At 44.0% G+C, this 27,916-nt stretch overlaps 1 protein-coding gene across 2 annotated transcripts in view; it reads left to right on the forward strand.

Moving 5' to 3' along the window:
* Positions 1-6,001: 6,001 nt before the first annotated feature.
* The window catches only part of PLEKHB2 (pleckstrin homology domain containing B2), a 31,038-nt gene continuing 9,123 nt past the window's right edge, over positions 6,002-27,916 (forward strand). The window contains exons 1-5 of one of the 2 annotated variants that reach the window (XM_053311097.1): positions 6,002-6,176; positions 19,811-19,856; positions 22,657-22,809; positions 25,907-26,009; positions 27,242-27,281. In XM_053311097.1, the coding sequence (XP_053167072.1) occupies positions 19,820-19,856; positions 22,657-22,809; positions 25,907-26,009; positions 27,242-27,281 (333 nt within the window). In that variant the 5' untranslated portion in view covers positions 6,002-6,176; positions 19,811-19,819. Of the gene's footprint in view, positions 6,177-16,212; positions 16,233-19,810; positions 19,857-22,656; positions 22,810-25,906; positions 26,010-27,241; positions 27,282-27,916 lie in introns of those variants that run through there. The other variant, XM_053311096.1, reaches the window with a different exon arrangement.

Genomic DNA, 27,916 nt, shown 5'->3' on the forward strand with positions numbered 1-27,916 from the left:
CATATTGCAGGAGATAGTTAATAAACAGAAATTCTGAAAAACTGAAAGTCAATTTATATAAATAATTGATCCAATTTTATAAAAGAAAGGACATCTGTCTAAAATGTATAGTGTCCCTTCAAGATACAATGGATGGTTCAGGGACATAGCTAGGGGAGACAGGGCCGGTGTTCACCCCTCTCCCCGGTGGCCCCTTTTAGTGAGGGAGATAATGAAGAAAATAGGGAGGGGTGGAGCTGGAGGGCTCTCAGTAGCTGGGAGCCCCAGGTTCTTTGAAACTCTCTGCTTAATTATAGCTACACCCCTGGGATGGTTAGGTATTTATTTGCATATGTAGGGAAGGGTATGAGTTGGAAATCCTTCAATACAAGGTGAAGTTTTCTGAGCAGTTCATAATTTAGAAGCAAAATCAACACGGTGAATGAAAAATAATGAATAAAAACCATGAATAAAAACAGTAAGTATATGTAGCATTCTATTATGCTGTACAAGAACACATTTTGATGCCAAAATGTATTGTGTTCCCAAACATATTGAACTGCACTTTCCTTCTGCTTGAATTCTACATAGCAGTATTCTGAAATATTGTATGGGCTAAAGAATTTTTGGCAAAATTAGTGTGATTTTTTAAAAGCTTATCTCTAGATTGTCATTCTAGAATAACCCAAATGCTTGCTAGCTGTTCCATTCCATTTTGTTACTTAAGGCAGATACCCTCCCCTCCCCTCTGCCTTTCAAGTTTTCAAACAAACAACCTAAATGTTTCAACTGGTTTTCAAAATAGATGTATTGCAAGCCATGTAAGGTATATTTCTTGTCCTCCTATCCACAATATTTTAAATTGAATATATTATTATATTGCAAGAAAGTTTTTGAAACTTCCAAAAGCCAATACACCTGATCTAGGGCACAATCTTATATTTAAAACACACACGTACACCCCAACAATCTGAGCATCTTAGAATGTGGCATAAGCCACCTTCCATAAGTTGAACTTGAGGTACACCTCCACCATCTCTGCTTCTCTACAACTGTGCCATTACTCTTATGGAACACTACACTGGAGTATCTGCAGTGCCAGCATAACTGCAGCTGACTGAGGTCCCCCAAACAAGGCAGGGAATGGGCTGGAGATGGCATAAGTCAAAAAGAACCCATTGAAGCAAATGAAAATGAGCCCCTGGTGGCGCAGTGGTAAAACTGCCGCCCTGTAACCAGAAGGTTACAAGTTCGATCCTAACCAGGGGCTCAAGGTTGACTCAGCCTTCCATCCTTCCGAGGTCAGTAAAATGAGTACCCAGAATGTTGGGGGGCAATATGCTAAATCATTGTAAACCGCTTAGAGAGCTCCGGCTATAGAGCAGTATATACAGTAAATGTAAGTGCTATTGCTATTGCTAAGTGCTATGAAGAGCAAAATATCACCAACCCGTACACACATGCCTCCTACTTCATCTACACCCTGCCCAGTTCACTATGGCAGTATAGGATTCAAACTACAGTCAATCACAGCATATCTACTCTACATCTAAGAAAATCCCAGCAGGAAGATAATGACCAGATGATAAGACATGGAACGTGAGGCTATATCTCTCAGCCTCATGTCAGGTGTGTAGTGGAGGGGAGACACTCAGGGATGGAATCCTGGTACTTCTTGGCTACTCCGGCTTTCAGGGTGGGCATGGCTATCAAGAGCACCTGCACTTCTGAATTTGCAACTGCACCACTGCATGTCATGCACACTTACAGAACACAAAGGTGAACTTGGGTAATGAAAGCTATAGAGAAAGGGCACTTTGCACAGTCTGCTGACCTTAGAACCTTATGGGAAGAGCTAACTTTTGTTACATGAACACTGCCCCAGGTCTCTACAAACAGCCAACGGGAACTTTCACATTATTGTGTTACTTTGTTACCAGGAATAAGCATTCAAATGTACTAGAAAGTCCAGGTACTCAGTTCTGAGAACCTGCTTGTGGACAATCACCCATGACATCTGCATATGCTACTATTGCTTATTGCTGTACTGAACAGTGGCAATGTTTAACTAATGCACAATCCTGTTTAATATAAAAAAGCCAGCATAAATGTGCGGACTATTTACATAGGCCCTGATCTAGCAAGCCTCCTTTGCATGTGCTTACAAAGCACTACAGCAGTTTGTGACATGTGCGATGGTTTGAAAAAAGTAAACTAAATTCTCCCAGATGTGCACATCTTCCTTGAATCAGAGGGTTGTGTTGCTTTCCTTTAGACTTGGAACAGGCAGACAGAAGTAGAAATTAATATTAGAGTGACCAGTTGTTTTTGCTGCAACAAATTAACACAGCTATCCCTCTGGAATTTGTCTGTTGTGCAACTCTGACACAGCGCCACAATGGCCCAGCCAAGAGAAAATAATAGCAGAGTAAATCTATGGCTAAAACTGACAGAATAATTTGGATGGGGAAAGGTCTTTTTTTGACAAGGTGCTATGTTGTAACAATTCCATTTCAAAACAACAACAGTCTTGTGACACTGAAAAGACGAACAGATTTATTGTGCTAGTATAAACCTTCATAGTTTATCAGACACATATCAAACTTAGGATAACACTTGAAGAAATTATTTGGATGTGGTGGAGTCATAACTGTTGTGATTTTGCCATAGAATTGTTTCACTTCTTGTCCTAGACATGCTTCTCTATGTGAATGAGAACACATTCATGAGTACTGGCTTGGGGGTGGAGTCAGTTTGTTTGTTTGTTCCTTACTTGTTGCCTTGAATTCAAACAGAGAGGTTCTCTTTCTCTCTGCATAAGCGACTGTTGGTCTGTTAATTGTTTTCTTAGTCCATGTTTAGTTAGTAATATATATCAAACTCTCATTTCTCAGTTAAAGCTGGCTTCCTGTTTGATTAGGATAAGTAATTTCTCTGCAAAAATAACCTCACTACACTGAGATGTTTTCATATCAGAAAAATAGAAAGCTATGTGAAAAAGAAAGCTGTGTACTGGCAATGCAGCTAGGATTAACCTAGTTTTAGACCTATTAGGCCTTGCCACATGCAGAGATCTTTATTATCACAATGCTTTGTTTGAAGACACAGTACCTTTATTTCCACAGAGAAAGCAACTGTTCTTCAATCAAGGCTTTTTCCATATTAAGACCCTTCAGCACTGCAAGTAGTGCTGCAGGCACACATACCCCTGCTAACTTGGCAAAGAGGCACCTTTTAACGTGGTGATTCTCTTATCTTCTTATTTCTCTTTCAAAATTAGCCGGATGTAGGTCTATCACTTTGGTTCCAGATGACATTTAACACTGTGCTATATTTCCCATTATAATTCCACATTACCTATTCTCACATAAAGGCAAAAGTGAGTAGTACATTACTACTACTACAACAAATATTTATATACTACTTTTCAACAAAACTGCTCAAAGCAGTTTACATAGAACAATAAAATGGGTTCCTGTTCCCAAATGGGTTCCTGTTCCCAGTCTAACAAGAAAGAAAAAGTAGATACCACCAGCAACAACCACTGGAGCGATGCTGTGCTGGGGTGGAATAAGGACAGTTGCTCTCTCTCTTTGCTAAATATAAGTGATTCACTATTTAAAAGATGCCTCTTTGCTCAGTTAGCAGGGGGTCATTACTATGCCAGCTACAGAAATCCCGTGTGTATCTATATCTACACACAGAAGAGCTTGTTAGTGTTAGTTACCAGTTGTGCACTTTTGCTTAAGCACAAAAATAAAATAATATAAACAAGTTGTTTTAGTAAGAACTAATCTTCCTACTTCCTTTCATTGTAAAGAATTGATAATTATCAGTTGTTAACTCACTTGCACGTCAAGCGTTCATGCATCCGCCATCTTGAATAGGGTATATGTCAGCATCGCAAAGCTCACTGTTGAGGTGTCCCTATGTGTCACTCATTACAACTGTACCAAATTTGGTTCAGATTGGTTAGATGGTCCACAAGTTAGCCCACTTGCGCCTCAAATGTTTACACATCTGCCATCTTGAATTGGGGTTGATGACATCATCACAAATTATGCCACTGAGGTGTCCCTATGTGTCCCTACAACTGTACCCAATTTAGTTCACATTGATTCAGGCATTGCGAAGTTGCAGTGGGGGGAGACACACACAGAATGTCGGGTGATTTCATAAGCTTACTTTCCTTAAGGAAAGTAGGCTAAAAATTATGAAGTAGACAAATGCCAGCTGTTGAAAAGTAAATAGTAGAGACTGCACTGCAGAACACACAATGGCAGAGGTAAAAGCAGCTTCTTTATTTTATTTATCTGAATGATTGCAATTAATACAAAACAAAAGGAAAATTTTTTAAAAAGAAGATTTTTATTATGTCAATCAGTTTAAAAAGCTGTGGATCAGTGGTGATATTTCTGCTTTCCAACTCAGCTGAGCTGGAAAGCAGAAATATCACCCCAAACAATTATCTCTAAAAAGACAGGACAACATGGAAAATTCTGGAATGCAATACATAATGCTCAACCAAGAAAAGCAGTAAATAATGCACAACCTGACCAAGAAAAGTAAAGTTATCACACACACACACACACACACACACACACACATATATATATGAATATATTTATATTCCATCTTAAATACAAATAATTTTAAGGCAGAAAACAAAATTTTGAAAAGCAAAACATTAACAACATAGCAATAATTTATAAAATAAAATACTTTTTAAGAAACAACAGAATAAAACAGTACTAAAAACAACAGAAATCTTGTGCCTAGGATTTTCTGGGTCCTCTTGTATATGAAACATGCCATCTGTCTTGAAAGCTCTACTCCTGGGCAGAGGTGCATCTTGGTAATTTTGGAGCCTGAACCTAAAGGCCTTTGGAGGCCCTCACTCTCCTGCAAATTAAGCATCATCATGCCGGGTCGGGTGACCACACCACCCAGAACAGACTAAAGAGGATTTGGGGCCCCCAGGGGCTGTGAAGGCCCTGGACTTCAGCCCCAAAGTTTAGAGATAAGAGTGCCTCTCCTCCTGGGTGCTGAAAGGCTGTGGTTACTTGCTGGGAAAGGAAAGGCACTCTGCACATGTTCAGAAATGTTTTCCTTTAGTAATGCTTCACCTTTCCCAGGACACAGCCCCAGGTAACAAAAACAGAATCTGGGTCTGAGCCATGGTGAGCTGTGGCACAAATTTCCTTTGCAGTATCTGTCCCCTACTGCATGTGTTAAGTGCAAACATACGCTGTTAGGTTGCACATTACCTCTTAAATAAATTAGCATGCAGCCATCGTGGTTAGTAGCCATTAGTAAATCTGTGCCATCCTCACTGAGTATTCTGTGATAGTGCATTGGGAGCTTAAGAAAGGGAGGTTTACAGACATCCTCTACTATTGCTTTAATAGTACTTATTTATAAATTTATATCCCGCTCTTCCTCCAAAGAAGCCAGAGTGGTCTATATGGTTATGCTTATCCTCACAACCTTGGGAGGTAGGTTAGGCTGAGAGATAAGTGACTGGCCCAGAGTCACCCAGTGAGTTTCATGGCTGAATTGGGATTTGAACTCGGGTCTTCTCAATCCTAGTCCAACGCTCTAACATGACACCATGCTGGCTCTTAGTTCTCTTAGCAAGTATACCTAGGATTGCTACCTATATACACTATGCAAATTAATATAGCTTCAGGCGGCTTGTCCGCGGGCTTTGCCTTTTTCAGATTATATTTTGTTTGCATTTATAGGTGAGAAATTGCGTCGGACGACCGCAGTTTTGTTTTTCCGGGGCGAGTGGAGAGACAGAGAGAGACTGTCCCTTTCCTCCAAGTTGCAACACTGCCTGACACCCTGTACAAGAATCTGAGAAAGGACTATCCGGTACATATATTTAACCTCTCTGTGAAAAATGGCGTTCTCATGAAATAAGAACAACCAGGTGTTGTTGTAGTATCACTTCGTCGTGGAACGGAATAGGACCCTCAATCCGCCTCTTCCGCTTTCAGAAACTACAACTCCCATTACGCTCTCTGAGCATGTGCAGTAGCAGTGAGTGACGCAGTCGATCATAGGACAGGCCTGACGTCAGAGACCTGGGAGGAGGCGGTGACGGCGGCGTGATCTTTAGCCCAGCTCGGCAACAAGGAAGAAAGCAAGACCTTATTGGGAAGGATTTTTACGTGCTTTCCCAAGTGTAACAGGTAGGTAATGGTGGGGTGCTCTCTTTTCTTGCTGAAGGGTATCGTTATTTCCGATTGGTGGTGGGAAGGTGTGGCTGGTGGTGTGGCGGTGTCTTTGGGGCTGTTCTGGCCGGGCTGGAGGCTGCTTTCCAAGACCGCTGGGAGCAAAGGGCGGTGGTGCGTCTTGTATTGTAGTCGGGAGGAAAGAAAGAGCCCGGCAGGGCGTTGGTGGCGGGGAGGGCAGACGAGAGGAGAGCAAAGCAGGGCAAGACAACTGGCTGTAGCTTGTCTAGACGAGCGAGAATCAAATCCGATGAGGTCACGCCATCGGGTTTTGTAATCCCCAGTACTGTTATAAATGCTTTGAGACTAAATCTCCCCCTTTCTATGTAGTAGCCAGGGAGAAACGCCTCTGTACTTCACCAGGGGCTTCCTGGGCTCCTTTTCTGTGTGTGTTCTCTCTCTCTCTCAGCTCTAATGTAGAGTACGGTAATTATTGAATGACATTAGGATGTACTCTCCGTCTACTGTCTTTAATAGCCGTCTGATAAGCAGAAATTAAGCTGATGAAGCTCTTTCTCCTGCAGAGAGATACTGATGGGGGGTGGGGGAATGAGAACACGCTCAGACACACTGGCACACTTAAGAGTGTCTGTTTGGGGCTAGCCCTTCTTGCGTGTGAGATTCTCAGAGGCATCTGGTGGGCCACTGTGGGAAACATCATGCTGGATTAGATAGGCCTTGGGCCTGATCCAGCAGGGCTGTTCTTATGTTCTTAGGTTCTTATTAACTGCTAAAGGCACAAGAGCTTTGTGGGAATGGTGGGAAGCCAGCGGTCCTACAGGTGTATTCATGAATAAGCTGCTGCTCCTTTTGTGTTAGTTTTTTTTTTTTTTAATGGGCAATTTTACTACTTGTGTGTAACTACAACAACAAAAGTAAAGGGCCACATTTTGGGATGTTAGGCTCTGTCTTAGATCTTTGTCAAACTGGAACTAGTCCAGAAATGTTGTTGTTTATTAATATGTGTCTAACATTTCTTGTTGCTGTACACTTAAGAAATGCCACAGGCTTGCAATCTAATGGGTATGATACGGAAGGGATGGGGAGGAAAAAGGAAAAACAAGCCAATTCAACTCTTGTAACATTTTTGTTACAACAGTACACAGGTCAGATGGCTCAAGGAAATACTACTGGGAGGGGGGGAAGCCGATATGAAAATATTTCTGTATTTTATAGACTAAAAACAGCTAATACAAGTGATTAACAGTTATAACAGTGAATAAATGTGATACTGAGGTATGAATAGAACATGGTGAGGAGCTGCCTTTATATCTGTATAAGTAGAATAACAGTTAAAGGAATGGTTTAAAGTTTGCATTAGTCAGTGGTAGTGGTAGAAAACTGCCAATTGTTTGTGGGGGGAAACCTGGCGACAAATACTCATATGACTGAAATATTTGGTGGATTATGCAATTTGTTTTGGATGGTGTAATTTCCTCCTTGAGGTGAGAGAAACAAGGATGTGTTGTGTGCTCATGGCTTCCTGAGTCTGGATAATTAATTAGAGACCACAGTTTTTTAAGCTGCAGTCTTATACCTGCTTACCTGGGAGTAAGTCCCATGAGATTCAATGTGATGTACTTTTAAGTAAACACAGGGGGCTGTTAGTCTCTAAATCACTTAGTTTCAACAAAGTGGGTTTAGGTTTGCTTGGTGCCTGGATGAATGACTGCCAGAGAATCTGTACACTGTCTTTCTCAATAAAAGGAAATGTGGAACGTAAATGGTTACCTTAGTAGCAGCCATAGCATACCATAGTGGCTAAGGGGTTGAGCTATGAATCGGGACTCCCACAATTCTAATATCACCTCTATCATTAACTTGCTAAGTGGCCCTAAGCAAACAACTCCCTTAATTCCCCTGTCCTGTTATGCCATCTTCAATATGGAGATGATGCTACTTAGTTCTTTGAACATTTGAAAGCACTCTGTACAGATATTTTATTATTTAGCACATGTTTTCTAAAACCCCATGTTTGGCAACTCCAGTTAATAGGATCTTTGACAGCAGGACAGAGTAAAATACAAAGCACCTCTGCCTGAGCCCTTGGAGCTGCTGTCAGTCAGAGTAGACCATGGCAAGGTTCCTGACTTTAGGTCCTCTGATGTGGTTGGATTACAACTCCCAGTCTTATGCCACAGTGGCTGAAGATGATGGGAGCTGTAGTCCAACTACATCTGGGGATGCAAGGTCGGGAATCCCTGGAATAGACAGTACTGTGCTAGATGGACATACTCTGGCTCAGTATAAGGCAGCTTTATATGTACAGCTTAGGCCTGAACAAAACCATACCACAACTATGTGGTATAATTAGCAAAAAAAATAATCAGTTTATTTTAGGCTAACCTGATGAGCAGAATTAGCAGGAAACAAAACAGGCTGTAATAACATGGCCTTATAAATAGTAGGAGTAGACGTCAGCCCAATATAGTTAATTTGGCTATATTTAGTTATTTGGGGAAGAAGAAAAATCATGATGTGCTGTGCATGGCAGGAAGGAGTAGAATGCTACACACATGTACACACTAAGCTGAGCCAAGCTTTGATGTATAACACTGACAAAAACATGTTTACTTGGATCTAAGCCCTGTTGAATTCAATGAGATTTACTTCTTGGTCCGCAGGGCTGCAGTCTTAATCCCGCATATCTTGGTGTATTCAGTTTTTTACTGACATGTGTTAAAGTCTTGCCACCACCTCTTGCTTTTGTCAGTTGTCTTGCCTTTCAGCGTTTTTATCAGCTGAATTAACCCTTGGCATATTTACCCATTGATGCTGCAGTCCTATGTAGACAGTGTTCCCCCTAACAGGGATTCCCACATGTTGTTGACTACAACTCCCATAATTCCCAAGCAAAGGCTAGCTGGGAATGCTGGGAGTTATAGTCAGCAACTTCTGGGAATCCCTGTAGGAGGGAAGACTACACACAGACCCCGCTGAATGCGGTGGCATTTACTTTTGGATAAACATGGATAAGATCAGCTTGCACATCAGATAATTTACATCTCGCTGTTCCTAGCTAAGAGGCTATTTGTCAGAAATTAGGAGACCTAGTAATTCCTGTACCTTGGCAAATAATACCATTGTCCAGATGCTTATAACATGTGGGTCTCTAGCTTGGCTTAAGTGTGAGTAGGTAGGAAGAAACAGTGGCAGCTGAAGGGGAAGTCATCAGATGCATTCAGTTAATAACAATATACCCCACCCCTGTGGCAATATTTATAGTCATGGTTCATTTTGCCGTATGGTGGACAAAGGTCATCAGCTTAGTATGGGTTTATCAGTCATCATATGGCTTGAGACAGGATAGGGTTAAACAATTTTATGCAGGCTAGGTTCCTGTTAGGCAGTAGGTGGTGCCAGAAACCCAGTTTCTGTCCTGTCTGGCTCAAAAGACAGTGTTTTTGAAGAGCTCCTATTCAACTTCTAAGAAATCAGGCTAGTTTGTTCCTTTCCCCTTGCTGTTACCTGCTTTATTTCTTATGTGCCAGGGTGGGGAGGGAGTCGCTTCATTTTGTTCTAAAAATCATTGCTTTATGTTCTAATTTGGTCTTGTTTGTTAAAACTGCTCAGTTACTTTTGGTTTTGCCTTGGTTAGCTTTTTTATGCCTCCCCCCCCCCACACTGATTAGCTTTTTCGCGCTCCTTTCCCCCTATTTCAAGCCTATGGAGGCGGATCATTTGGGAGAGAGATTCACAGGCTCCCTCTCAGAAGGTCTCCACTCAGACCCAAAGGACACGTAGTCTTTTCTGTTTTTAAAAGCCCTTTCAGGTGCTAAATGATGCCTCTCTCTCCCCAAGCCGATTGAACCCCTGCTGAGCCCTAAGCAACATAGAAGGGCTGCAAAGAAAAGCAAACACTTAACAAAGGAACGCTCTGTTTAAACAAAACAAATTCTGCAAAAACCCCAGCCTCTCCTGCTGTGTGCCTCAGTGAGTTTATCCTGCTACAAGCACTCTGCCAGCAGAAGCAGCCCAGATGCCTATCTCCCATATTGCCCCAAGACAACATGGACAAAGGTGCGCAGCACAAGGGTGCTATTTTAACCGAAGAGATTTCTGCTGCGCCTGTGGAAGTGCGGGAGGGAGCTGAGGCTATGCTGCTTTCACTCCCCGTATCCCAAAATGCCAGGCTTCCTTCTGTGCTAGATCAGGACTTTAGCCTGCTAGTCCCTGACACTGCACAATTGCAGATGACACAGCCCATGCAAACTGCCTCTGCTCCTATACTAACTTCACAGAGCTCCACTCTGATGAATAAGACCTAGCCGGGTTGGGGGGGGGGGTAGTATGTATGTATGTATAAATAAATATCTTTTCCCAGAAGACATGTCTCAGTGGCTAAAGGAATTTATTTCAACTGAATGCAGGTTTTCTATGCTACTCCAGCCTGCTTTACCCCAACTGGTTCCAGACCCTAGGGCTAGACCCAGAGGGCGACAGGACCTGGAAACCTACTCCTCCTCTCCAGATTCCAGTCGGGGGGGGCATTCCCCCTACAGAGAAAGGATGCTTCAAGCCTCGGGCTAGGGCACCATGGGGAAAAAAGAAAAGTCTATTTGAAACCCCCCCCCTCCTCATCAGAAGATGAAAAACTGCCTGAGAAGAGCTCCACACCACAAGTACTGAGCTCCTCATGCCTCTTCTCACCAGCTGACTTGAAATTTTACTGGCGAAGCTAAGAGAGTCATCAATGATGTCTCCGCTCCAGAGTCAGACTCTCCTCGACCTCCTCCTGGCCTAGACCTACAAGTCTTCCCATTGGAGCTGGTCCCGTCAGCCATGGTACCATTCCCACCACTGTTCAAAAACACTATGGTGGTGGAATGGAATGCTCCTGTCTCTTCCAGACCTTCCACATCATTCCCTAAAAAATTATTTAACCTCTCCCCTGATATAATGGACCTGCTCTTGGTCTACAGAGTGATGCACCAGTGGCCCAGTTAGTCTCAGGGTCAATATGCACAAAGAAGGGGAGGAACAGTTAAACTCCAGATGACAAAATATGTGATTCTCTCCTAAGAAAAGCTCATGCGGCATCAGCTACAGTAATTAGAGCATTCACTACTACTTCAATCTTCGCACATGCCTCCATTCCATGGGCAAAAGAATTAGTACAATACATTCCTTCAGAAAATAAGAAGTTATACCAGGGCATTAATAAACCAGCCAAGGTCGCCACATTCATGGTTGACTTCAGCCGGGACTCTATCCAACACACATCCAGGGCTATGACTTTGGGATGGCAGTGCATAGGAGCCTCTGGATAAAATAAACTCAACCTAGCACGGGGTTCAGTGGTCCCCTTCACGGGGACCAAGCTATTTGGCAAATCTCTAGAGCCCATTGTAGTCGAGACCAGGGATAAGAAAAAGGCTATTCCCCTAGGGTGCCGAAATTCACAGAAGCCCTTTCATTTCAATAATAGTTCCTTTAATCCCAACAGAACATTTCCTAGAAATACAGTATCCTCTTTCAGAGATGAGAAACCTACAACCAACTAACCTTGTTGGCATCCCCAGTGGCAGCAACACATAAGGTAATCTTCCAGACCACAACAGTCCAGACAATTCTCCTCTGTCCCCAATTACCAAATGATAAACAATGACTCCGTTCTGGTCGGGGGCAGACTCACCCTACACTTGCGAGTCTGGTGGGCTTCCACTACCAACTACGCATTAGGGTTTGAGATGCCTCCCCCCCGTCCACTTTCTTACCCACACCCGTCCCCAGAAACTTATCCATACAACTACAGATGTACTGTATCTGGCTATTCTTCATCAGCTGGAGATAAAAGCAATAGAACCAGTATCACCAACAGAATTATGGCAGTGCATATTTTCCGTATTGTTTTGGTACCCAAGAGAGACAAGTCCTGGAGGATGGTCCTAGACCTCAAGCACCTGAACCAGTTTATAAAAAAGAAGCCATTCCACATGGAATCTCTGCTATCCATCAAGGAAGCTGTGTGATCCCAGGAATTCCTCATCTCCATAGACCTTTTGGAGGCCTACTGACATGTCCCAATACACACTCTCTACTGCAGATTCGCTTACAACAGTCCCCAGTTTGAATATAGGGCAATGCCCTTTGGCCTCCTAGTGGCCCTATGGGTGTTTTCAGAGCTGATGATGGCCCTCGTGGCATGCTTATGCCTGCAAGCCATTCACATCCACTTTATTTGATTGATATGCTCATCAGATCTCAGACCCATCTACAGGCCTACAAGGACATTCAACAGACCACACAAATGCTCCTGAAGCACGGATTCGTCATCGGTGATCAGAAAAGTCATTTGTTGCCCTCCTAGATTTCACTTCTGGCTTACTCTTTAGGGGAGAGGAGAGGCTGGTCAGTGACAGTTCACTACACATGGAATGTGTCCCTTGGGCAAGATGGCTTTCAAGAACACTTCTGTGGCACATCCTACCACATCAGGATTCCAAATGCAGGCAGGTGCAGCTTCCCCTGACAAACAAACTTCTCAGGTCACTTGAATGGTGACTGTCTCTGGCACTGAACAAAGAGCTTTCACTCACAATCTCCTCATGGACAACCATCACCACAGATGCAAGCCTCTCTGGCTGAGGAGCTCATTGCAAGAGCCATTATGCACAGGGTAAATGGTAATGCACTCACTAGAGCTCCCTTTGAACCACTCCACTCAGTACCTTTTAAAATTCCTCTCATTCCAGGTGCTTTTCCTGGTTGCAATTACTTCAGCATGAAGAGTATCCGAATTGAGTGTGCTCTCCAGTCGTAAGGAGCTGTGCACGTTACACCAGGATGCAGTGGTGCTAATATTAGACCCTACCTTCCTCCCAAAGGTTAATTCTACACTCTACCGGATGCAGAAAGAAGGTTGTCCTTTTGCCCTTCTCTGATGCACCCCAAAGAAGAATTATGGCACACTCTAGGCATGGCACTCAGAATTTACCTAGGACGTACTGACATGTTATGCCAAACAAACTCCCTTTTTGTGTCATTTCTTCCTTCATCCCTGAGTAACAGTATCCAAAGTCACCATATCCCAGGGGATATGGGCAACTATCATGTTAGAATATGAATCTCTGGAGCTTGCCTGCTCCAACGGGCATTATAGCTCATTCACAGTGCTTTTCCACAAATGTCTCTCTCAGGAAGATTTGTAGAACAACCACCTGGGCTTCTGTTTCTCCATTCATTAAACACTATAAGATCTTTTCATCCCATGTGGCCCAGGCGGTATTACGCCATACAGTACTGCAAAACGTGGTCTAGACCAGGGATTCTCAACGTTGCGTCCCCAGGTGTTATTGGACTTCAGCTCCCATAATCCCCAACCAAAGGCCCCTGGGGCTGGGGATTATGGGAGTTGAAGTCCAATAACATCTGGGGACCCAACATTGAGAATCCCTGGTCTAGACCATCCGCTCCCTCTCTCCTTCACGTAGCTGGCTTGTGTATGTCTCATACTAAGCTGATGACCTTCATCCACCGTAAGGAAAAAGAAATATTGGTCTTACCATGAAGGGTTCTTTTTCTTAGGTGGACGAAGGTCATCGGACCCACCCATGCATATAAACTGGATGGTTGGGGCACCAATTTTGGGTGTAGTGACCCTTGGGGACAATTGAGTTGTCCATCAACTATTCTATCTCCATTGCCTCTGTTTCTTCTATTTTATAACTTTCTACGCTACAGGCCTGGAACTGGGTTTCTGATGTCACCTACTGCCTAACAGGAAGCTAGCCTGCATAAAAAAAATTAACCCTATCCTGTCTTGAGTCATGTGATGACTGATAAACCCATACTAAGCTGATGACCTTTCAGCCACCTAAGAAAAAGAACCCTTCATAGTAAGACGAAAGTTTCTTTTCCCATATGCACAGGAGAGAGATTGTGTGGTCCTGATGGATAGCTCAATGAAAATGTTGACACAGTGTGTGGCAGCTGTGAATAAAGTGGATTATGTGCTAGGGATCTTTAGGAAAGGGATTGAAAGTGCAATTGCCAGCATACCGTCCTCTTACAAATTTCTGGAGTGGCTACTCATGGAATATTTTGCACCATTTTGAGTATGGCATCTGAAAAAGGGTATCGTTCATAGAGCTGGAATACTTATTTATTTATTTATTAGGAACATTTGATATACCGCCGACTCCGAAGGCTCTGGGCGGTGTACAAAAACATGCAAAACGACAGCATTAAAACTACATTCTAAATAAAACTAAAGTAACTAACAAAAAAGAAAGAAAAAGCAAATAGGTAAACTACAGGGTAAAAGCCTGGCGAAAAAGAAAAGTCTTCAATAGAGATTTAAAAATCAACAAGGAAGGAGCTAAACAAATCTGCAGGGGAAGGGAATTCCAGAGAAGTGGGGCAGCAACCAAGAAGGCCCTTTCATGGATTCTAGTGCCCCGAACCTCTCGGAATTCGGGGACCAACAAAAGGGCCATCTGAGCAGATCTGACCAGATGGGGATGTAACTGGATGGGAGAGGCGGGTCTGTAGGTAGACAGATGCCAAACCCCCAAGGCTTTGAAGGTCAAAACCAGGACCTTAAATTGAATTTGGTAGCGAATAGGTATAGAAAAGAGTAACCATAAGGCAGGGCGGATTTGATTTAAATAGTTTTAAATCACTTCTTAAGAAGACTAAATTTAATGATTTAAATTACTAGTCAGGAAGATTCTATTTAATCGTCATTTTCTAGTAGAAGTGCATTCTTGTTGTCTGATATAACCTTAATACATATTTACAACGACTTGGAGATAGAGGTTTCATTTTTAGAAGGCAGGTACACACTATACCTTTTTAATAATGCAATTCTTCTGAATTTTTTTCAGATTAACTTCCATCAAAAAATGGGAAGATAATTTGGTCACTTTATTTAGTACCAAAACAGATACACATTTGCATATTCAGATATGCTTCCTCCAGTATCTTCAAAGCTGCAGCATTTCTGATTATGCTGTTACATTCAAGCAACCAGGCCTTGCATTTCTTTGTTGCACTGTTTGTGTTTTGCTTGCATGCTTGTCTTACTCCACAAGTACAGGAACTTAATTAAAATATTCCCTAATGGGGTCTCTTATGGCACTCTGCCATCGCCTCCTAACTGGGCAAAGAGGCACCTTTTAACATGGTGATTCTCTTTATTTAGCAGGGGGAGAGTAACTGGCCCTACCCACCCCCAGCACAGTTCCTCCAGTGACTGTTGCTGGGGTATAGCTTATGTTTCTTTTTAGATTGTGAGACCTTTAGGGACAAGGATTCATCTTATTTTATTTATTATTTCTCTGTGTAAACCTCCCTGAGCCATTTTTGGAAGGGCAGTATAGAAATCAAATAGATAAATAGATAAATAATAAATGATAATGCTTCCCTTCTACAATGAAGACTAGGCTCAAAATAAGCTTCCTCGGGACTGCATGAATATGTTCTGCTCACTTTTTGTTTCACTTTCTATACCTCTCTCCTGTCCCTTTTTATATCCAGACTCCTCCTCATTGCCCAGTTTTACTAGTCTTTCCACTTTTAGAAAGAGAAAGGTAAGGGCTTGTGTGTATGCCAGAGATGTGCAATTTGATTCACGCTGAATCAGGGCAATTCACAAATTCGACCTTGAATTGAATTGTCCCTAAAATGGAGGGCATGATTTGAGGCTGAATCAAATAATCCCTGGTTCAACGTGAATGGATTCGAGCGGTTAGCATCATGGGCAACAGCTTTTCTGCGTTTCCCCCCTTGCTGATTGGCTTTCTGGCACTGGCTTCCAATTGGCTTGAGATCTCCTTGCTTCTTGTTTGGCTTGTCATTCAGATCAAGTGTTGGCATGGGCAACTGTGCCCCATTGGCTGAGGGAGAGGGAGGCCAAAGGAGGGAGTTTCAAAATGTATTTAAGGGGCTTCTTGGAGGCAGAGAGACAGAGCCATTCGTGCCTCAGGAGAGAGGGATCAGAGAGAGACTGCAGCAGCACTGAGAGTAGAGCAGAGAATGGTGGTGGTGGTCTGGGCCTGCCTGCCTGACCCAGTGAGTGGAGAGAGAGAGAGAGGGAGGGAGGGAGGGAGAGAGAGAGGCTTATCTAAGACTCTGGTTTTTGTTTTAAATCTGCAGTGCTGCCAGCAACTGCTCTTATTTTCTTCTAATTTCTTTTAAAACAGCAGCCCCAGTGGCTTGAACTGGGTGCTGCTTGGAATTTTGTTTCCTTATTCTTGCTTGTAGCTACCCCACCTCCATTGGCGTTAATAACTAGGATGCTGTACTGATCTCTCCCCCACTCCCATTTTAAAATTGTGCCAGCAGCCCCAGTGACTTAACTGGCCGCTGCTTGGAATTTCTCCCCTTATGTGCATTTCCCCCCGCACAAGCATATTGCTTTTGGATCCTCCCCCCCACCCAAGCTTATTGCTTTTTGCTAGCCCCCAGTGGCTTTAATAACTGGGGTGCTTTGCTGTTCTTCCCCTTCCTCTCTTGTAGCCCAAGTAGTACCTCTTCTTTGCTGCTGACTGGCTGAATTTTTTTTTTTTAAAAAGCAGGCTGGTGTGCTGTGAGTTCTGTCTGGTGCCCAGCCTGCCCAGGATCTCTGTTTACCTTTGGGGGGGGTTTCTTTTGTTTTGATTGGGAGGATGGGTGCCTGACTGGTGCCCACCACCCCTCCCGCCAGCTGCAGTGTCCTGTAAGTTTTGGGCGGTATAGAAATGTTCATCTAAATAAAGATAGCAGCTTACTTCCGTCGGAGCGAAAAGGGTAGGTGTATGCTCAGGGAGAGGCAGCTTGAGCTCTGCCTACCTGAACACCTGATCCCTCAGCATGTTCCAACCCAGTGGGATTTCACCTTTCCCTTGTTCAGGCGCCTGCTTGAGCGAGAGCTGGCCATCCACACCCTGTCATAGAGGTATGGCTTGGAAGCGTGTGACCTGTCCAAGCAGGACTAGGTGCTCATTTCTGAGGTTGTCTTGGCACACAAGCCGTTCTTTGTTGCCACAAACAGCTTGCAGTCCAAGACAGCAACACTGAGCCAGGCTTTGCCCTCCGCTCTTCTCCTTGAGAAGACAGTGGGTGAGCTCCAGACCACACTGACCGCTGAGGAAGTAATCACCCTAGCAGGTCGTCTGGGAACTGGAGTGGTGGATTGGCTGAGGACATCTTTGGGTGCATTGGCAGAGCATGTTTTGTCCTTGCTTTGCCTTTCATCCTTGGGTCACATGGCCATCACCCTGACCAGGTGGAGGGACTTCCTGGTTGGAGAGGTTAGGCAAGCTGAGGATAGAAGGCTGGGGCACAACCAGCAGGAGGGTCCTGGAGCAACTACTGCTAGTGCACACTCCACCCCTAGCAGCAGTACTACTATCGCCTCCGCTGCCGAGTCCAGTAGTGTGGTGTCCCTGGCAGTGCCAAGTGAGTCGGTGGTCCCACCTCCGTGTTCCATCCTGTGGTTCATAGAGGGGTTCCTTGGTGCATTCCCTGGGGGTCAGGAGGAATCAAACTTTGCAGCAGTGCTGAGCAGTGTGTGCTGCAGTAGGAGCAGGTGGCAGGCCGGAAGATGGAGCCGATCCAGTTTTGGGCAATGCTGGACGTGGCAACAGTTGTGCCTGCCAAGAGGTGTGTTCTAGATCAAGAGGGAGCTCTCTGTGGCTGGAGGTGTGTGGCACCCCATTGCTCATGCTTGGATGCTGAGATGAAGTGTTTGGTCTTCCTCAAGGCCAACCTCTCCTTGCTGGTTGATAGTAAGGGGCTGAGCTGGCCATGGAGGGTGAGTGACTCATGGTCACAACCACCCACTACGACACTACTGGCAGCTCGTGCCACCCTATGAGGTTTGGGGGTGGGGGAATTTAAATCACCTAATTGCCCATCTTTGTGTGTGGATGAAGTGGTATGTAGCACCCATCATGCCCTATCACCCAACCTACTTTGATGTCACTAGGACCTATTCATGGGGGACAGTGGGGTGATTTGAGTTCCTCATTGCTCCCAGTGGGTGATTCACATTTTTTAAAAAATCGATTTGATATGTCAAGCCGGCCACCAATGGCTGGTTGTCTTGATGAATCAATTTAAGTTTTTGTGATTCAGTTCAAGGTTGAATCAAATAGCAAAAAAATGATCCATGCACATCTCTATCTAGTTTGTGCATGTACACCACCTGCACGATAGGACTGATCAGTTCTGTTCTCTCTTCTCCATATGTTCTTTAACAATATACTTTAACAAACAATTGCTAAAATTAGATATATTTAATTTATATTATATCTGATAATCTGCTGTTCTATATTAGCTATAGTCTAATTTTAATAATATAATTAGAAATTACTATTCATGACATTTCACCCAGGTCTAGGTTTTTTTTTACAGATTTTAAAAAGAAAATGTTAAAATCCAATTTAATTTTTTTTTAATTGTGTTTTTACATTGGGTTTTTTTCTGCCCTTGATGAGGTGGTCTGAGCACTGTCCTTCTAAGCAAAGGTACACATTTTGGCCTTTTTCCTCTAGAAAAAGGGTTACTAAGGGGGCATGTGATGAAGGTAATATTGTGCATGGTGTGGAGAAATTGGATACAGAGAAATTGTTCTCCCTCCCTCATGATACTAGAACCTTGAATTATCCAGTGAACCTTGGAGGAGGTTCAAGACAGACAGAAGGGAAATACTTCTTCAGATGATGTATAATTTGTGGAATCGATTGCCATAAGATGTAATGGTGGCTAAAAGCTTAGATGGCTTTAAAAGATTAGACACATACATGAAGAACAAGTTTATCAACATCTACTGGTCATGCTATCTATATATCACTTCCAGGTTTGGATGCATCTGAATTCCAGTTACTGGGAAGCAGCAGCATATTTACCTACATGTCTCCTTTTCTGGGCTTCTCATTGGCATCTGATTGGCTGTTGTGAGAAATGTGATGCTGGACTAGGTGGACCTTTGGTCTGATCCAACAGGGCCCTTCTTACATTGTGTCTGAAAGGATAGACTATGGCAATTATTCAGTTGCTTGTTATAGCAATAGCAATAGCACTTACATTTATATACCGCTCTATAGCCGGAGCTCTCTAAGCGGTTTACAATGATTTAGCATATTGCCCCCAACATTCTGGGTACTCATTTTACTGACCTTGGAAGGATGGAAGGCTGAGTCAACCTTGAGCCCCTGGTCAGGATCGAACTTGTAACCTGGTTACAGGGCGGCAGTTTTACCACTGCGCCACCAGGGGCTCGTTATGAAGAAACAAAAGAGTCGTTTGCATTGTGTGGTGATTTTATGATTACCTTGTTGCAGAGGCTTCTTCTTCTTCTTTTTTTGCATGACCTGACATCCCAATTGAAGATGCTGGTGTGGAAGGGCTTCATGGGGACTCTAGGGAATGCCCCAGACTAGGGCTCAGCATGTAACCATGATGAGGAGCTGATGCGTGAGAGAGACAACCTGCAGTAGGATACCAACATGGGTTTCCATGGGGTCCTCTTCTTTTTCATACCTACTCTGTGCCTTTTTAAAAAGAGGCCTGCCCCCTAGTATGAGAATTATGGCCCTAGAAAAATCTCTTCTGCATCATTATTCTTGTGCTATTTTGTTGGCTCACCATCCTCCTTTTCTCCCTAGAATTGCACGATGGCGTTGGTGAAAAGTGGATGGCTGCTCCGGCAAAGTGAGTAACAGGTTATGCCTATTCTCCTTTTTAGCCTACTTTCAGAAGAGAAGAAGGCTCTTGTGGTCGATGCCTATGCGTGTGTGTATGTGCACTCTCCTTTAATAACTTTTGTGTTTACATGAAATTCACAATACAACCCAAATTCACAACACAAGGGAGAGAGTTAGGGGACCCCAATGGTTGTATTTTCTTTTCTTTCTTTTGTTCTTTTTTGCATATCTGCCATATAGGTTCAAGTTGGCAGCCACTCAAAGTACAGACAACACCCTTTTGTAACCTATGTGCTGACAGTCAGATAGTACTTTCCCTGCAAGATCCCCACCATTCATTAAGATCATCAGGAGAGATCTGTCTTTGGGTGCCACCAGTTCATCTGGTGGCAAACTGGAATTGGGGTTTTTCAGTTGTTGCCCCTAGGTTGTGGAACGTGCTCCCTGTGAGTATAAAAGGCTAACCATCTTTGGGGGTCTTCAAGAGAGCCCTAAAGACCCCTCTTTTCATCCTGGCTTTAAATAACATTTAATTGGCTTTAAATGGGTTTCAAATGAGTTACCTATATTTTTAACTTGCTTTTATTTAATGTTTTATGTGAATTGCCCTGAGCCATTCTGGGATGGGCAGTATACAAATGAAACAAACAAATATAATCAGATTTGCAGTGGAAAATCAGATTTGTTGTGGAAAGGGGGCTACTTTTCAGGTCAAACCAGGTGTTGTGTGGGATGTCTGTGAATGGGTCTTCTGACTTTCCCCCCCTAGTGAAATGAAAATTCAGGGCCTGCGAACTTGACCCAGGGCAGTAGCACTGGGGAAGGAATGCCTGATACAGTTTTCATGATCTCCCCAATGCTGTTTCTCTCTGCATTTTCCCCTTGTGTAAATGACAGTGTTGGAGGTCTTACGTGCATGTAACATGATTGGAAACCAGGTGCAGGAGGGAAGTGTTAAATGTTCCCTCCCCCTGCACTGCTATTCAGAAAAAATTGGTGGCCCCCTGAAACAGGTGCATTTATTAACTAGTTATAGTAAGAACTAATCTGCCTACTTTCCTTTCACTATCCCATAACTGGACTAAATTTGGTACAAATCAGTTAGGTGGTCCAAAAGTTAGACCTCTTGTGTCTCAAATGTATCCGCCATCTTGGTTCATTAAAAACTACGCCATTGGGGCATCCCTATGTGTCCCTACAGCTGTAGCAAACTTGGTTCAAAATGGTTAGGCAGTTCACAAGTTAGTCAACTTATGCCATCTTGAATTGGGGTCGATGACATCATCACAGACGACACCATTGAGGTGTCCCTGCAACTGTACTTGATTTGGTTCCTATTGGTCCAGGTGTTGCAAAGTTGATAGTGGGGGGCAGATCCACGGAATGCCGGGTGATCTCATAAGCTGACTGGAAAGTAGGTGAAGAAGGGAAGAAAAAATATATATACCAGGAAATCAACTGTTGGTCTCCCATATAGTTTGGCCCTTAGTGTGTTTAAGAAAACATGGTTAAAACCAGATTATATCAAGAATTATCACAAAGTGCAAAGCAAACCTGAAGCAATCTAGTCTGTGTGGAATTTGACAACGGCTGGCAACCTGCACAGTGTAACGTGGATGGTTCTCAGTCACCCACATGCATTGTCTGTGGTGCTGCGCAAGGATGCTCTTGCACTACTGCCTAAAATTGCGCAAACACAGTTGCATGAGGCTATATCGAATAGAAATAATGGCCAGCATTGCACAATTGTGTTTGCACAATTGCTGCAAGAGCATTCTTTTACAACACAGGTGTTTATTTTGATGCCTGCAACAGTGCAGGTGGTTGGGAACTGCCTGTGATAGTCTGCATGGGATGCCACCCACTGTCGTTAAGAACAGGGATGTGCAAGCTTCGATTCAGTGGTTTATCCTGATGTAAGAAGAGCCAGTAAACTATTTCAAGGTTACTGGTCCACATGTTACACAAGGGTGGTACTAGTCTGCCCACACAGATTTGGACTCTTGCTACTACTACTGATATTTATATACCGCTTTTCAACAAAGGTTTCCAAAGCAGTTTACACAGATAGATAGATGGTTCCCTGCCCCCAAAAGACTTACGGTTTTAAAAGAAACATAAGATAGATACCGGCAACGGCCATAGGAGGGATGCTCTCCTGGGCTTGAATAGGGCCAGTTGCTCTCCTCCTCCTAAATATAAGAGAATCGCTGCTTTAAAAGGTGCCTCTGCTCAGTTAGCAGGGGTAACTTTGCTCCAGACAAAGCACTTGGTGGTCTTGTGCAGTGTTCCCTCTAACAGGGATTCCCAGATGTTGTTCACTACAACTTCCAGCATCCCCAACTGCAGTGGCCTTTGGCTGGGGATTATGGGAGCTGTAGTCAACAACATCTGGAAATCCCTGTTAGAGGGAACACTGATCTTGTGCTTTTGTGCAAGAACACAAATACTTAAAGTATCTCGCCTGCACTCTAGAAGCGCTCGATCAGAAGCATGTTGTTTGACCGTCAGTGATGTGTTTCTGATCTAAGTAGCACTTTTGGAGTGCAGGACGGCACTCGAATATTTTGTGCTCACAAAAGCATAAAACTGCTGGTGCTAACAAACAAACAAACATTATGGTGCACAACATATGAGCCACTTTTTCTGTCTGCAAATTGCATTATCCTTTTGACAGTACTTAACAACTACTAGAACATTGCTTTCACATCCAAAACTGAAAGAGCTTTTAAAAATCTCATTTTATACCAAAACTGCCTTCCAGTCATAGCTTTTCAAAATTACATTTTCTTCCCTCATTTCTTCAGGTACTATATTACGGCGTTGGAAGAAGAACTGGTTTGACCTCTGGTCTCATGGCCACTTATTATTTTATGATGACCAACATCGGCAGGATCTCGAGGATAGAATCCACATGAAAATTGACTGCACCAACATCAGAGTGGGAAACGAATGCCGAGGTAAATAATGTGCTTAAATTTATTCTTTTAAAAATCACTGCCACATGCATATACGTGTTGGTTCCATCCAGGCTCACGACAGAGCCTGGTGCTAGGGATGTGCGCAGAACCGGTCCGGATGCCCTTTATGGGCCTCCGAACTGGTTCGAAGAACCAGCTGTTCCGCTGGTTCGAAGGCGATGGGGGTCTCCTTTTGGAGCGGGGGGAGGGTGCACTTACCCCTCCTGCTGCTTTCCCCCCAGTTTTTTAAAAAGCCCATCTGGGCAGCAGCGTACCTCCCTGCCACCCCATTGACTCGTCTTCCAGATATGACTGGAAGTTGCTGATGCGCCTGTGCGCTCCGGCACGGGTGCATGTGCCGGCGCATGCAGGCAATTTCAGAAGATGAGGGCAACAGGGCGTCAGGGAGGTACGCTGCTGCCCCGATGGGCTTTTTAAAAAAAACTGATGCCATCAGGGGGGGAAAGTGGTGGGAGGGGTAAGTGCACCCTCCCTCCGTTCTTAAAGGGAAACCCCTGCCATCTTCAAACCGATGTTCAATGCACATCCCTACTTGGTGCCACTTGTAATACAAATATAAGTGACTCAGAACTAATGTTATCTGTAGTGTACCAAACAGATAAGCCATGGAGAGGAGAGCTGGTCTTGTGGTAACAAGCATTACTTGTCCCCATAGCTAAGCAAGGTCTGCCTTGGTTACATATGAATGGGAGACTTGATGTGTGAGCACTGCAAGATATTCCCCTCAGGGGATGAAGCCGCTCTGGGAAGAGCAGAAGGTTTCAAGTTCCCTCCCTGGCTTCTCCAAGACAGGGCTGAGAGAGATTCCTGCCTGCAACCTTGGAGAAGCTGCTGCCAGTCTGTGAAGACAATACTAAGCTAGATAGACCAATGGTCTGACTCAGTATATGGCAGTTTCCTTTGTTCCTAAGAAGTCAATCTCCTCCAGACTTCTCATGACTCTAAACTTGAGCAGTGACAGTTGTTGTGTGGCAATAATGAATTGTTCTACATGGCTTACCAGAAGTAGTCAAGATCCCCCTTGCCCTTCTAAGGGCATAACCTGTACAGTCCCCCCCGCCCCCCGGGATGGGGAGAGGAAAATAGGCATTCTAATTCAGCATCCATGGTGCCACTGTTCACTATGCCGACACCTTGCCTGTTTGTGCTTAGTGACAGGCGGAAAGGTCAAGTCACCATACCCACCCATTCTATGCAAACCATGCAATATAATTAATGTATTATAAAATTAATATGTAATAAAGGACATCTCCGGATCAGAGTTGGTTGGTTACACAGAATTTCTTTGATTCTATTCTTTGCAGTCTTCTGTAGAGATTAAAGTGAAAGTTCATAGGCTGTTCATAGAGTGCATGAACATCCGGTAATTGAGAACCAAAATAGTTTGTGAATTTCCCCCCTCAATTAAAAACCAAAACCAACCCCCCCCCCCACACACACAACCACCACCCCCGCTCCAAAACTGAGCTGATTTATGTCTGTTGCACTGAATCCAGATAGCTTGTCAAGAACAGTGTTTCACTTGTGATTATTTATTTTTAAGGGGCCATCAATTCTGCTTTCTGTTGTGTGTGAGCGTGCTAATACGGATCGATTAAAAGCAGATGGTGCTTCCTTTTTTATTTTTTGAAAAGTTAATTTATTAGTAGTCAACAGCATCTTTGGCTCTACACTATGTAAGATATTTCCATTTTGGGGGAAACTGATCCTGAAATGATGGAAAATAACTACCTTCGCCCCCAACTGCGCACCTACAGTCACTGGTCTAAATCTGGAGTAACCTCAGATGCTGCAATGGTGGCACAGTGTGTGCTAGCAGAAGCTGCCTTTCCCACTTCCGCCTCCCTACTTGAATCGACTCTCAACCATGGCTTTTGGGGCTGCTCGTTAAGGAGGATTGGTTAGGGAAGGTGCCTTCTGCTGGTGTGAGTGCCACCCCTTGGAAACAGAATATACTTTGAGCTTGTTTTGGTCTTTTGTTGTTGTTTTTTTTAAATAAGCATCTCTTGGCTTAAAATGTTTTGTTTGGGGCACTGAACTCACTGTATTAACTCTTCTTCACAGCTGCACAGACAGCTTTATGAAAGCAAAGATTCAAAGGATTCTAACGGGAGTCAGTGGCTCACACAACAAAGCCTGATATTTGACATGTTGCTCAACCTGGCCTAGGAGATAATGCAGGCTCGTATAGAGCTGCTTTCCTCTAGGGCGGGGGTTCTCAACCTTGGGTCTCCAGATGTTGTTGGACTGCAACTCCCAGCCCAAAGGCAAAAGATGACTGTGGCTGGGTATGATGGGAATTGTAGTCCAAGAACATCTGGGGACCCAACATTGCGTACCCTGCTCTAGAGAGTGGGAGTTTGCTCAAAGTTACCAGGCCAGGAAGTTGATTCTCTCTCACATGTGCCAAAACAGCCACATGATGACTAAAGGACTAGTGACTTAGTAACTCAGTAACTTATTTGCAAGAATGGATAATGGCCTTTGACAACATCTTAAATACTCGTGCCAACCCCTTGAGGTTCAGCGCTACTTGAGATGTCCCACTGCATTTATATGTACCTTCTGTCTTTCTTTCCTGTTCATAGAGGTTGAACATTCCAAACTGTGTAGGGTCAACAGCTATTGCTGTGGGGCACTAGAAGATTCTGGTGGGCCTGACACAGTAGCTGCTGCTATTTTTCCTGCTCCCGTACTTCTGACTGCTCATCACAGCACTTATACACCCCCCTTTCCCTGCTTTTAATTGTAGAAGCAGAAATCTTAAATGCCTTCAGGCTCTGCTGGGACTGAGGTGGGAAAACTTCCTTATGAAGCATCTTCTGGGCCACAAGTGCAGCCTTATGCCTTAGTGGTAAGGGCTGTGCAATGGTATGGTATGCCAAGCAGTGCTTGCTGTTATGTACTCCACTTTCAAAGCATAAAGATGGTGCTTTAGCTGCTGACTGATAGTCTCATTTCCCATTCCAGTCCCTCTGGTCAAGCCTCTATTCAACACAGCTTATGTTGAACAACTAGCTTTTCTTTTCAGACTGAATGAAAATGCTTCTCTTTGCTCTTTCTTTCTTTTGGCCAGGTTTCCAGCCTCCAGAGGGGAAGCCCAGGGATTGCTTGCTGCAGATCATTTGCCGTGACGGGAAAGTGCTCAGCCTCTGTGCAGAAAGTGCTGATGACTGCTTGTGAGTTTCCAAGGGCTTTGGCTTTTCTGGTTCCTTCTGTTTTGCTGCAAGTACAAGAACTTCCTCCTGAAAAGTAGCTCTTGTAATAGGCCTGGGCTTCTAGCCATGTAGGTCTCTTGTGTGAATAATATAATGCGGTGTAATCGGCATACTTAACTGGATTGCTATAATTTTTTTAAAACTCCCTGCCAACTGCAGAATTCATTCCCACCTTATAGGTAACTAGCAAACGCTGATGTTGAGCTTATTTTTACAATCCGGTTGCTATTTTTGGTCCACTAGCGACCGGGTTGTAAAAATAAGCAACCCTGCGTGGCTGTTGCTAAGGCGAGCGCTGCATCCGGAAAAGCAGTGGGGCGGCAATGGAGGAGGTCAGGACCTGCTTACCGTCTCTTTAAGGCAGGGCTGCACAACTCAAATGCCCTGGTGGACCAGAACCACCCACAACTTGGTGTGCAGGGGCCGAGTTCAAATTTTTAGCACCTTATGACATTATAATTAAATATTATTAGCTGTTTGTGAATTGTGGCTCTATTTCCCCTGTCAATGGATCCATGGTTTTAACCAAGGATAGAGGCCAGAGAATAGGTCCTGTCCCTGCTCAATCAGTGGGCCTCCTAGAGTGCATGCCAGCCCCAAACAAATGCCAAGTCCTCTCCTCTCCTCCCTAAATTGTTGTTGCTTTCAAGCTGCAATGCTAGGCATGCTTACATGAGAGTAAGCCTTACTGGGTACACCATGGAACATATTTCTGAGAAAACATGCACAGGATGGCACTATAAGGCAGTTTCCAGCTCCTGTGTTGCTGCAGCATACCTGGGGGCCAGTAAAATAGTCCCTGCAGGCCGAATCCAGCCCCCAGGCCTTATGTTATGCAGGCCTGCTTTAAGGGAACCGCTCCCAGCCACCCTAACTGGTTCAGCTGCAGCTGCCCGAGATAGTTTGGCACTTCCCAAAGGAGGCCCCAAACCAGCTCGTGCACATCACTTGTGGGTAATGATGACTGCACACTGTTTGTCCTGTGTCCACATACGTATGCTCACTTTCACCTTTCCAGATTATGTCATAGTAATTAACAGCCATTTCTGTTTCCCTTCGTTAGTTAATATCTTTCCAAGCATTTACTTATTCCTATCCTGCTCTTCTACAAAATGTAATTTAATCCTTATTTAACAGACGGATTTTGGTTTTGTTGTTTTTACACCCTGCCTTATTCATATTATTTCTGACAGGGCTTGGAAAATTGCTCTCCAAGATGCCAGAACAAATGGGGTAAGTAGATATTGTTCCTACTACATGGTATTGAAATACTGTGCCAGTAGCATATTGCTTCTGTTGTTCACCCTGTTCGCACATTCTGTCCAATAGAAGCACAGTAGTATGCTTTCTCTTTGTACTTGCATTTGAGGGGGTAACTTATGTCTGCATGGTTCCAGCAGATGCAGGGGTTCCAGCAGATGCAGCAGCAGGAGGAGGAGGAGTATAAACTGCTTTTCAACAAAACAGTTCTCAAAGTGATTTAGATAGCAAAATAAAATAGAAGATAGTTCCCTTTCCCAGAGGGTTTACAGTCTACGAACACATGCATTCACACACACGCACAACAAGAGTTGTGGGGCAAGACACCATGCTGCGTTGAGTAGGAGCAGTTGCAGGGGCTAATTCTGTGAGAGTCACCACTTTAAAAAGGTGCCACTTTGCTCATTTAGCCTAGCCTGGCTGTAGGGGGGAAATCTTTCAGAAGCAGCACAAGTGGGCTGGGCCCATGCTGGCTGATAGATGTGTTTGCTGCTTCCTAGGAAAGCACTGAGCTATTGAAGAAGAGCTGAGATTGGTGTTGTAGTTGGCATAATCCATCACTGTAGTGACAGGCCATTAAAAATGAACATCTGTAGGCCTCTGTCAAT

The sequence above is a fragment of the Hemicordylus capensis genome, chromosome 3, assembly GCF_027244095.1.
Source record: "Hemicordylus capensis ecotype Gifberg chromosome 3, rHemCap1.1.pri, whole genome shotgun sequence".
NCBI lineage: Eukaryota > Metazoa > Chordata > Lepidosauria > Squamata > Cordylidae > Hemicordylus > Hemicordylus capensis.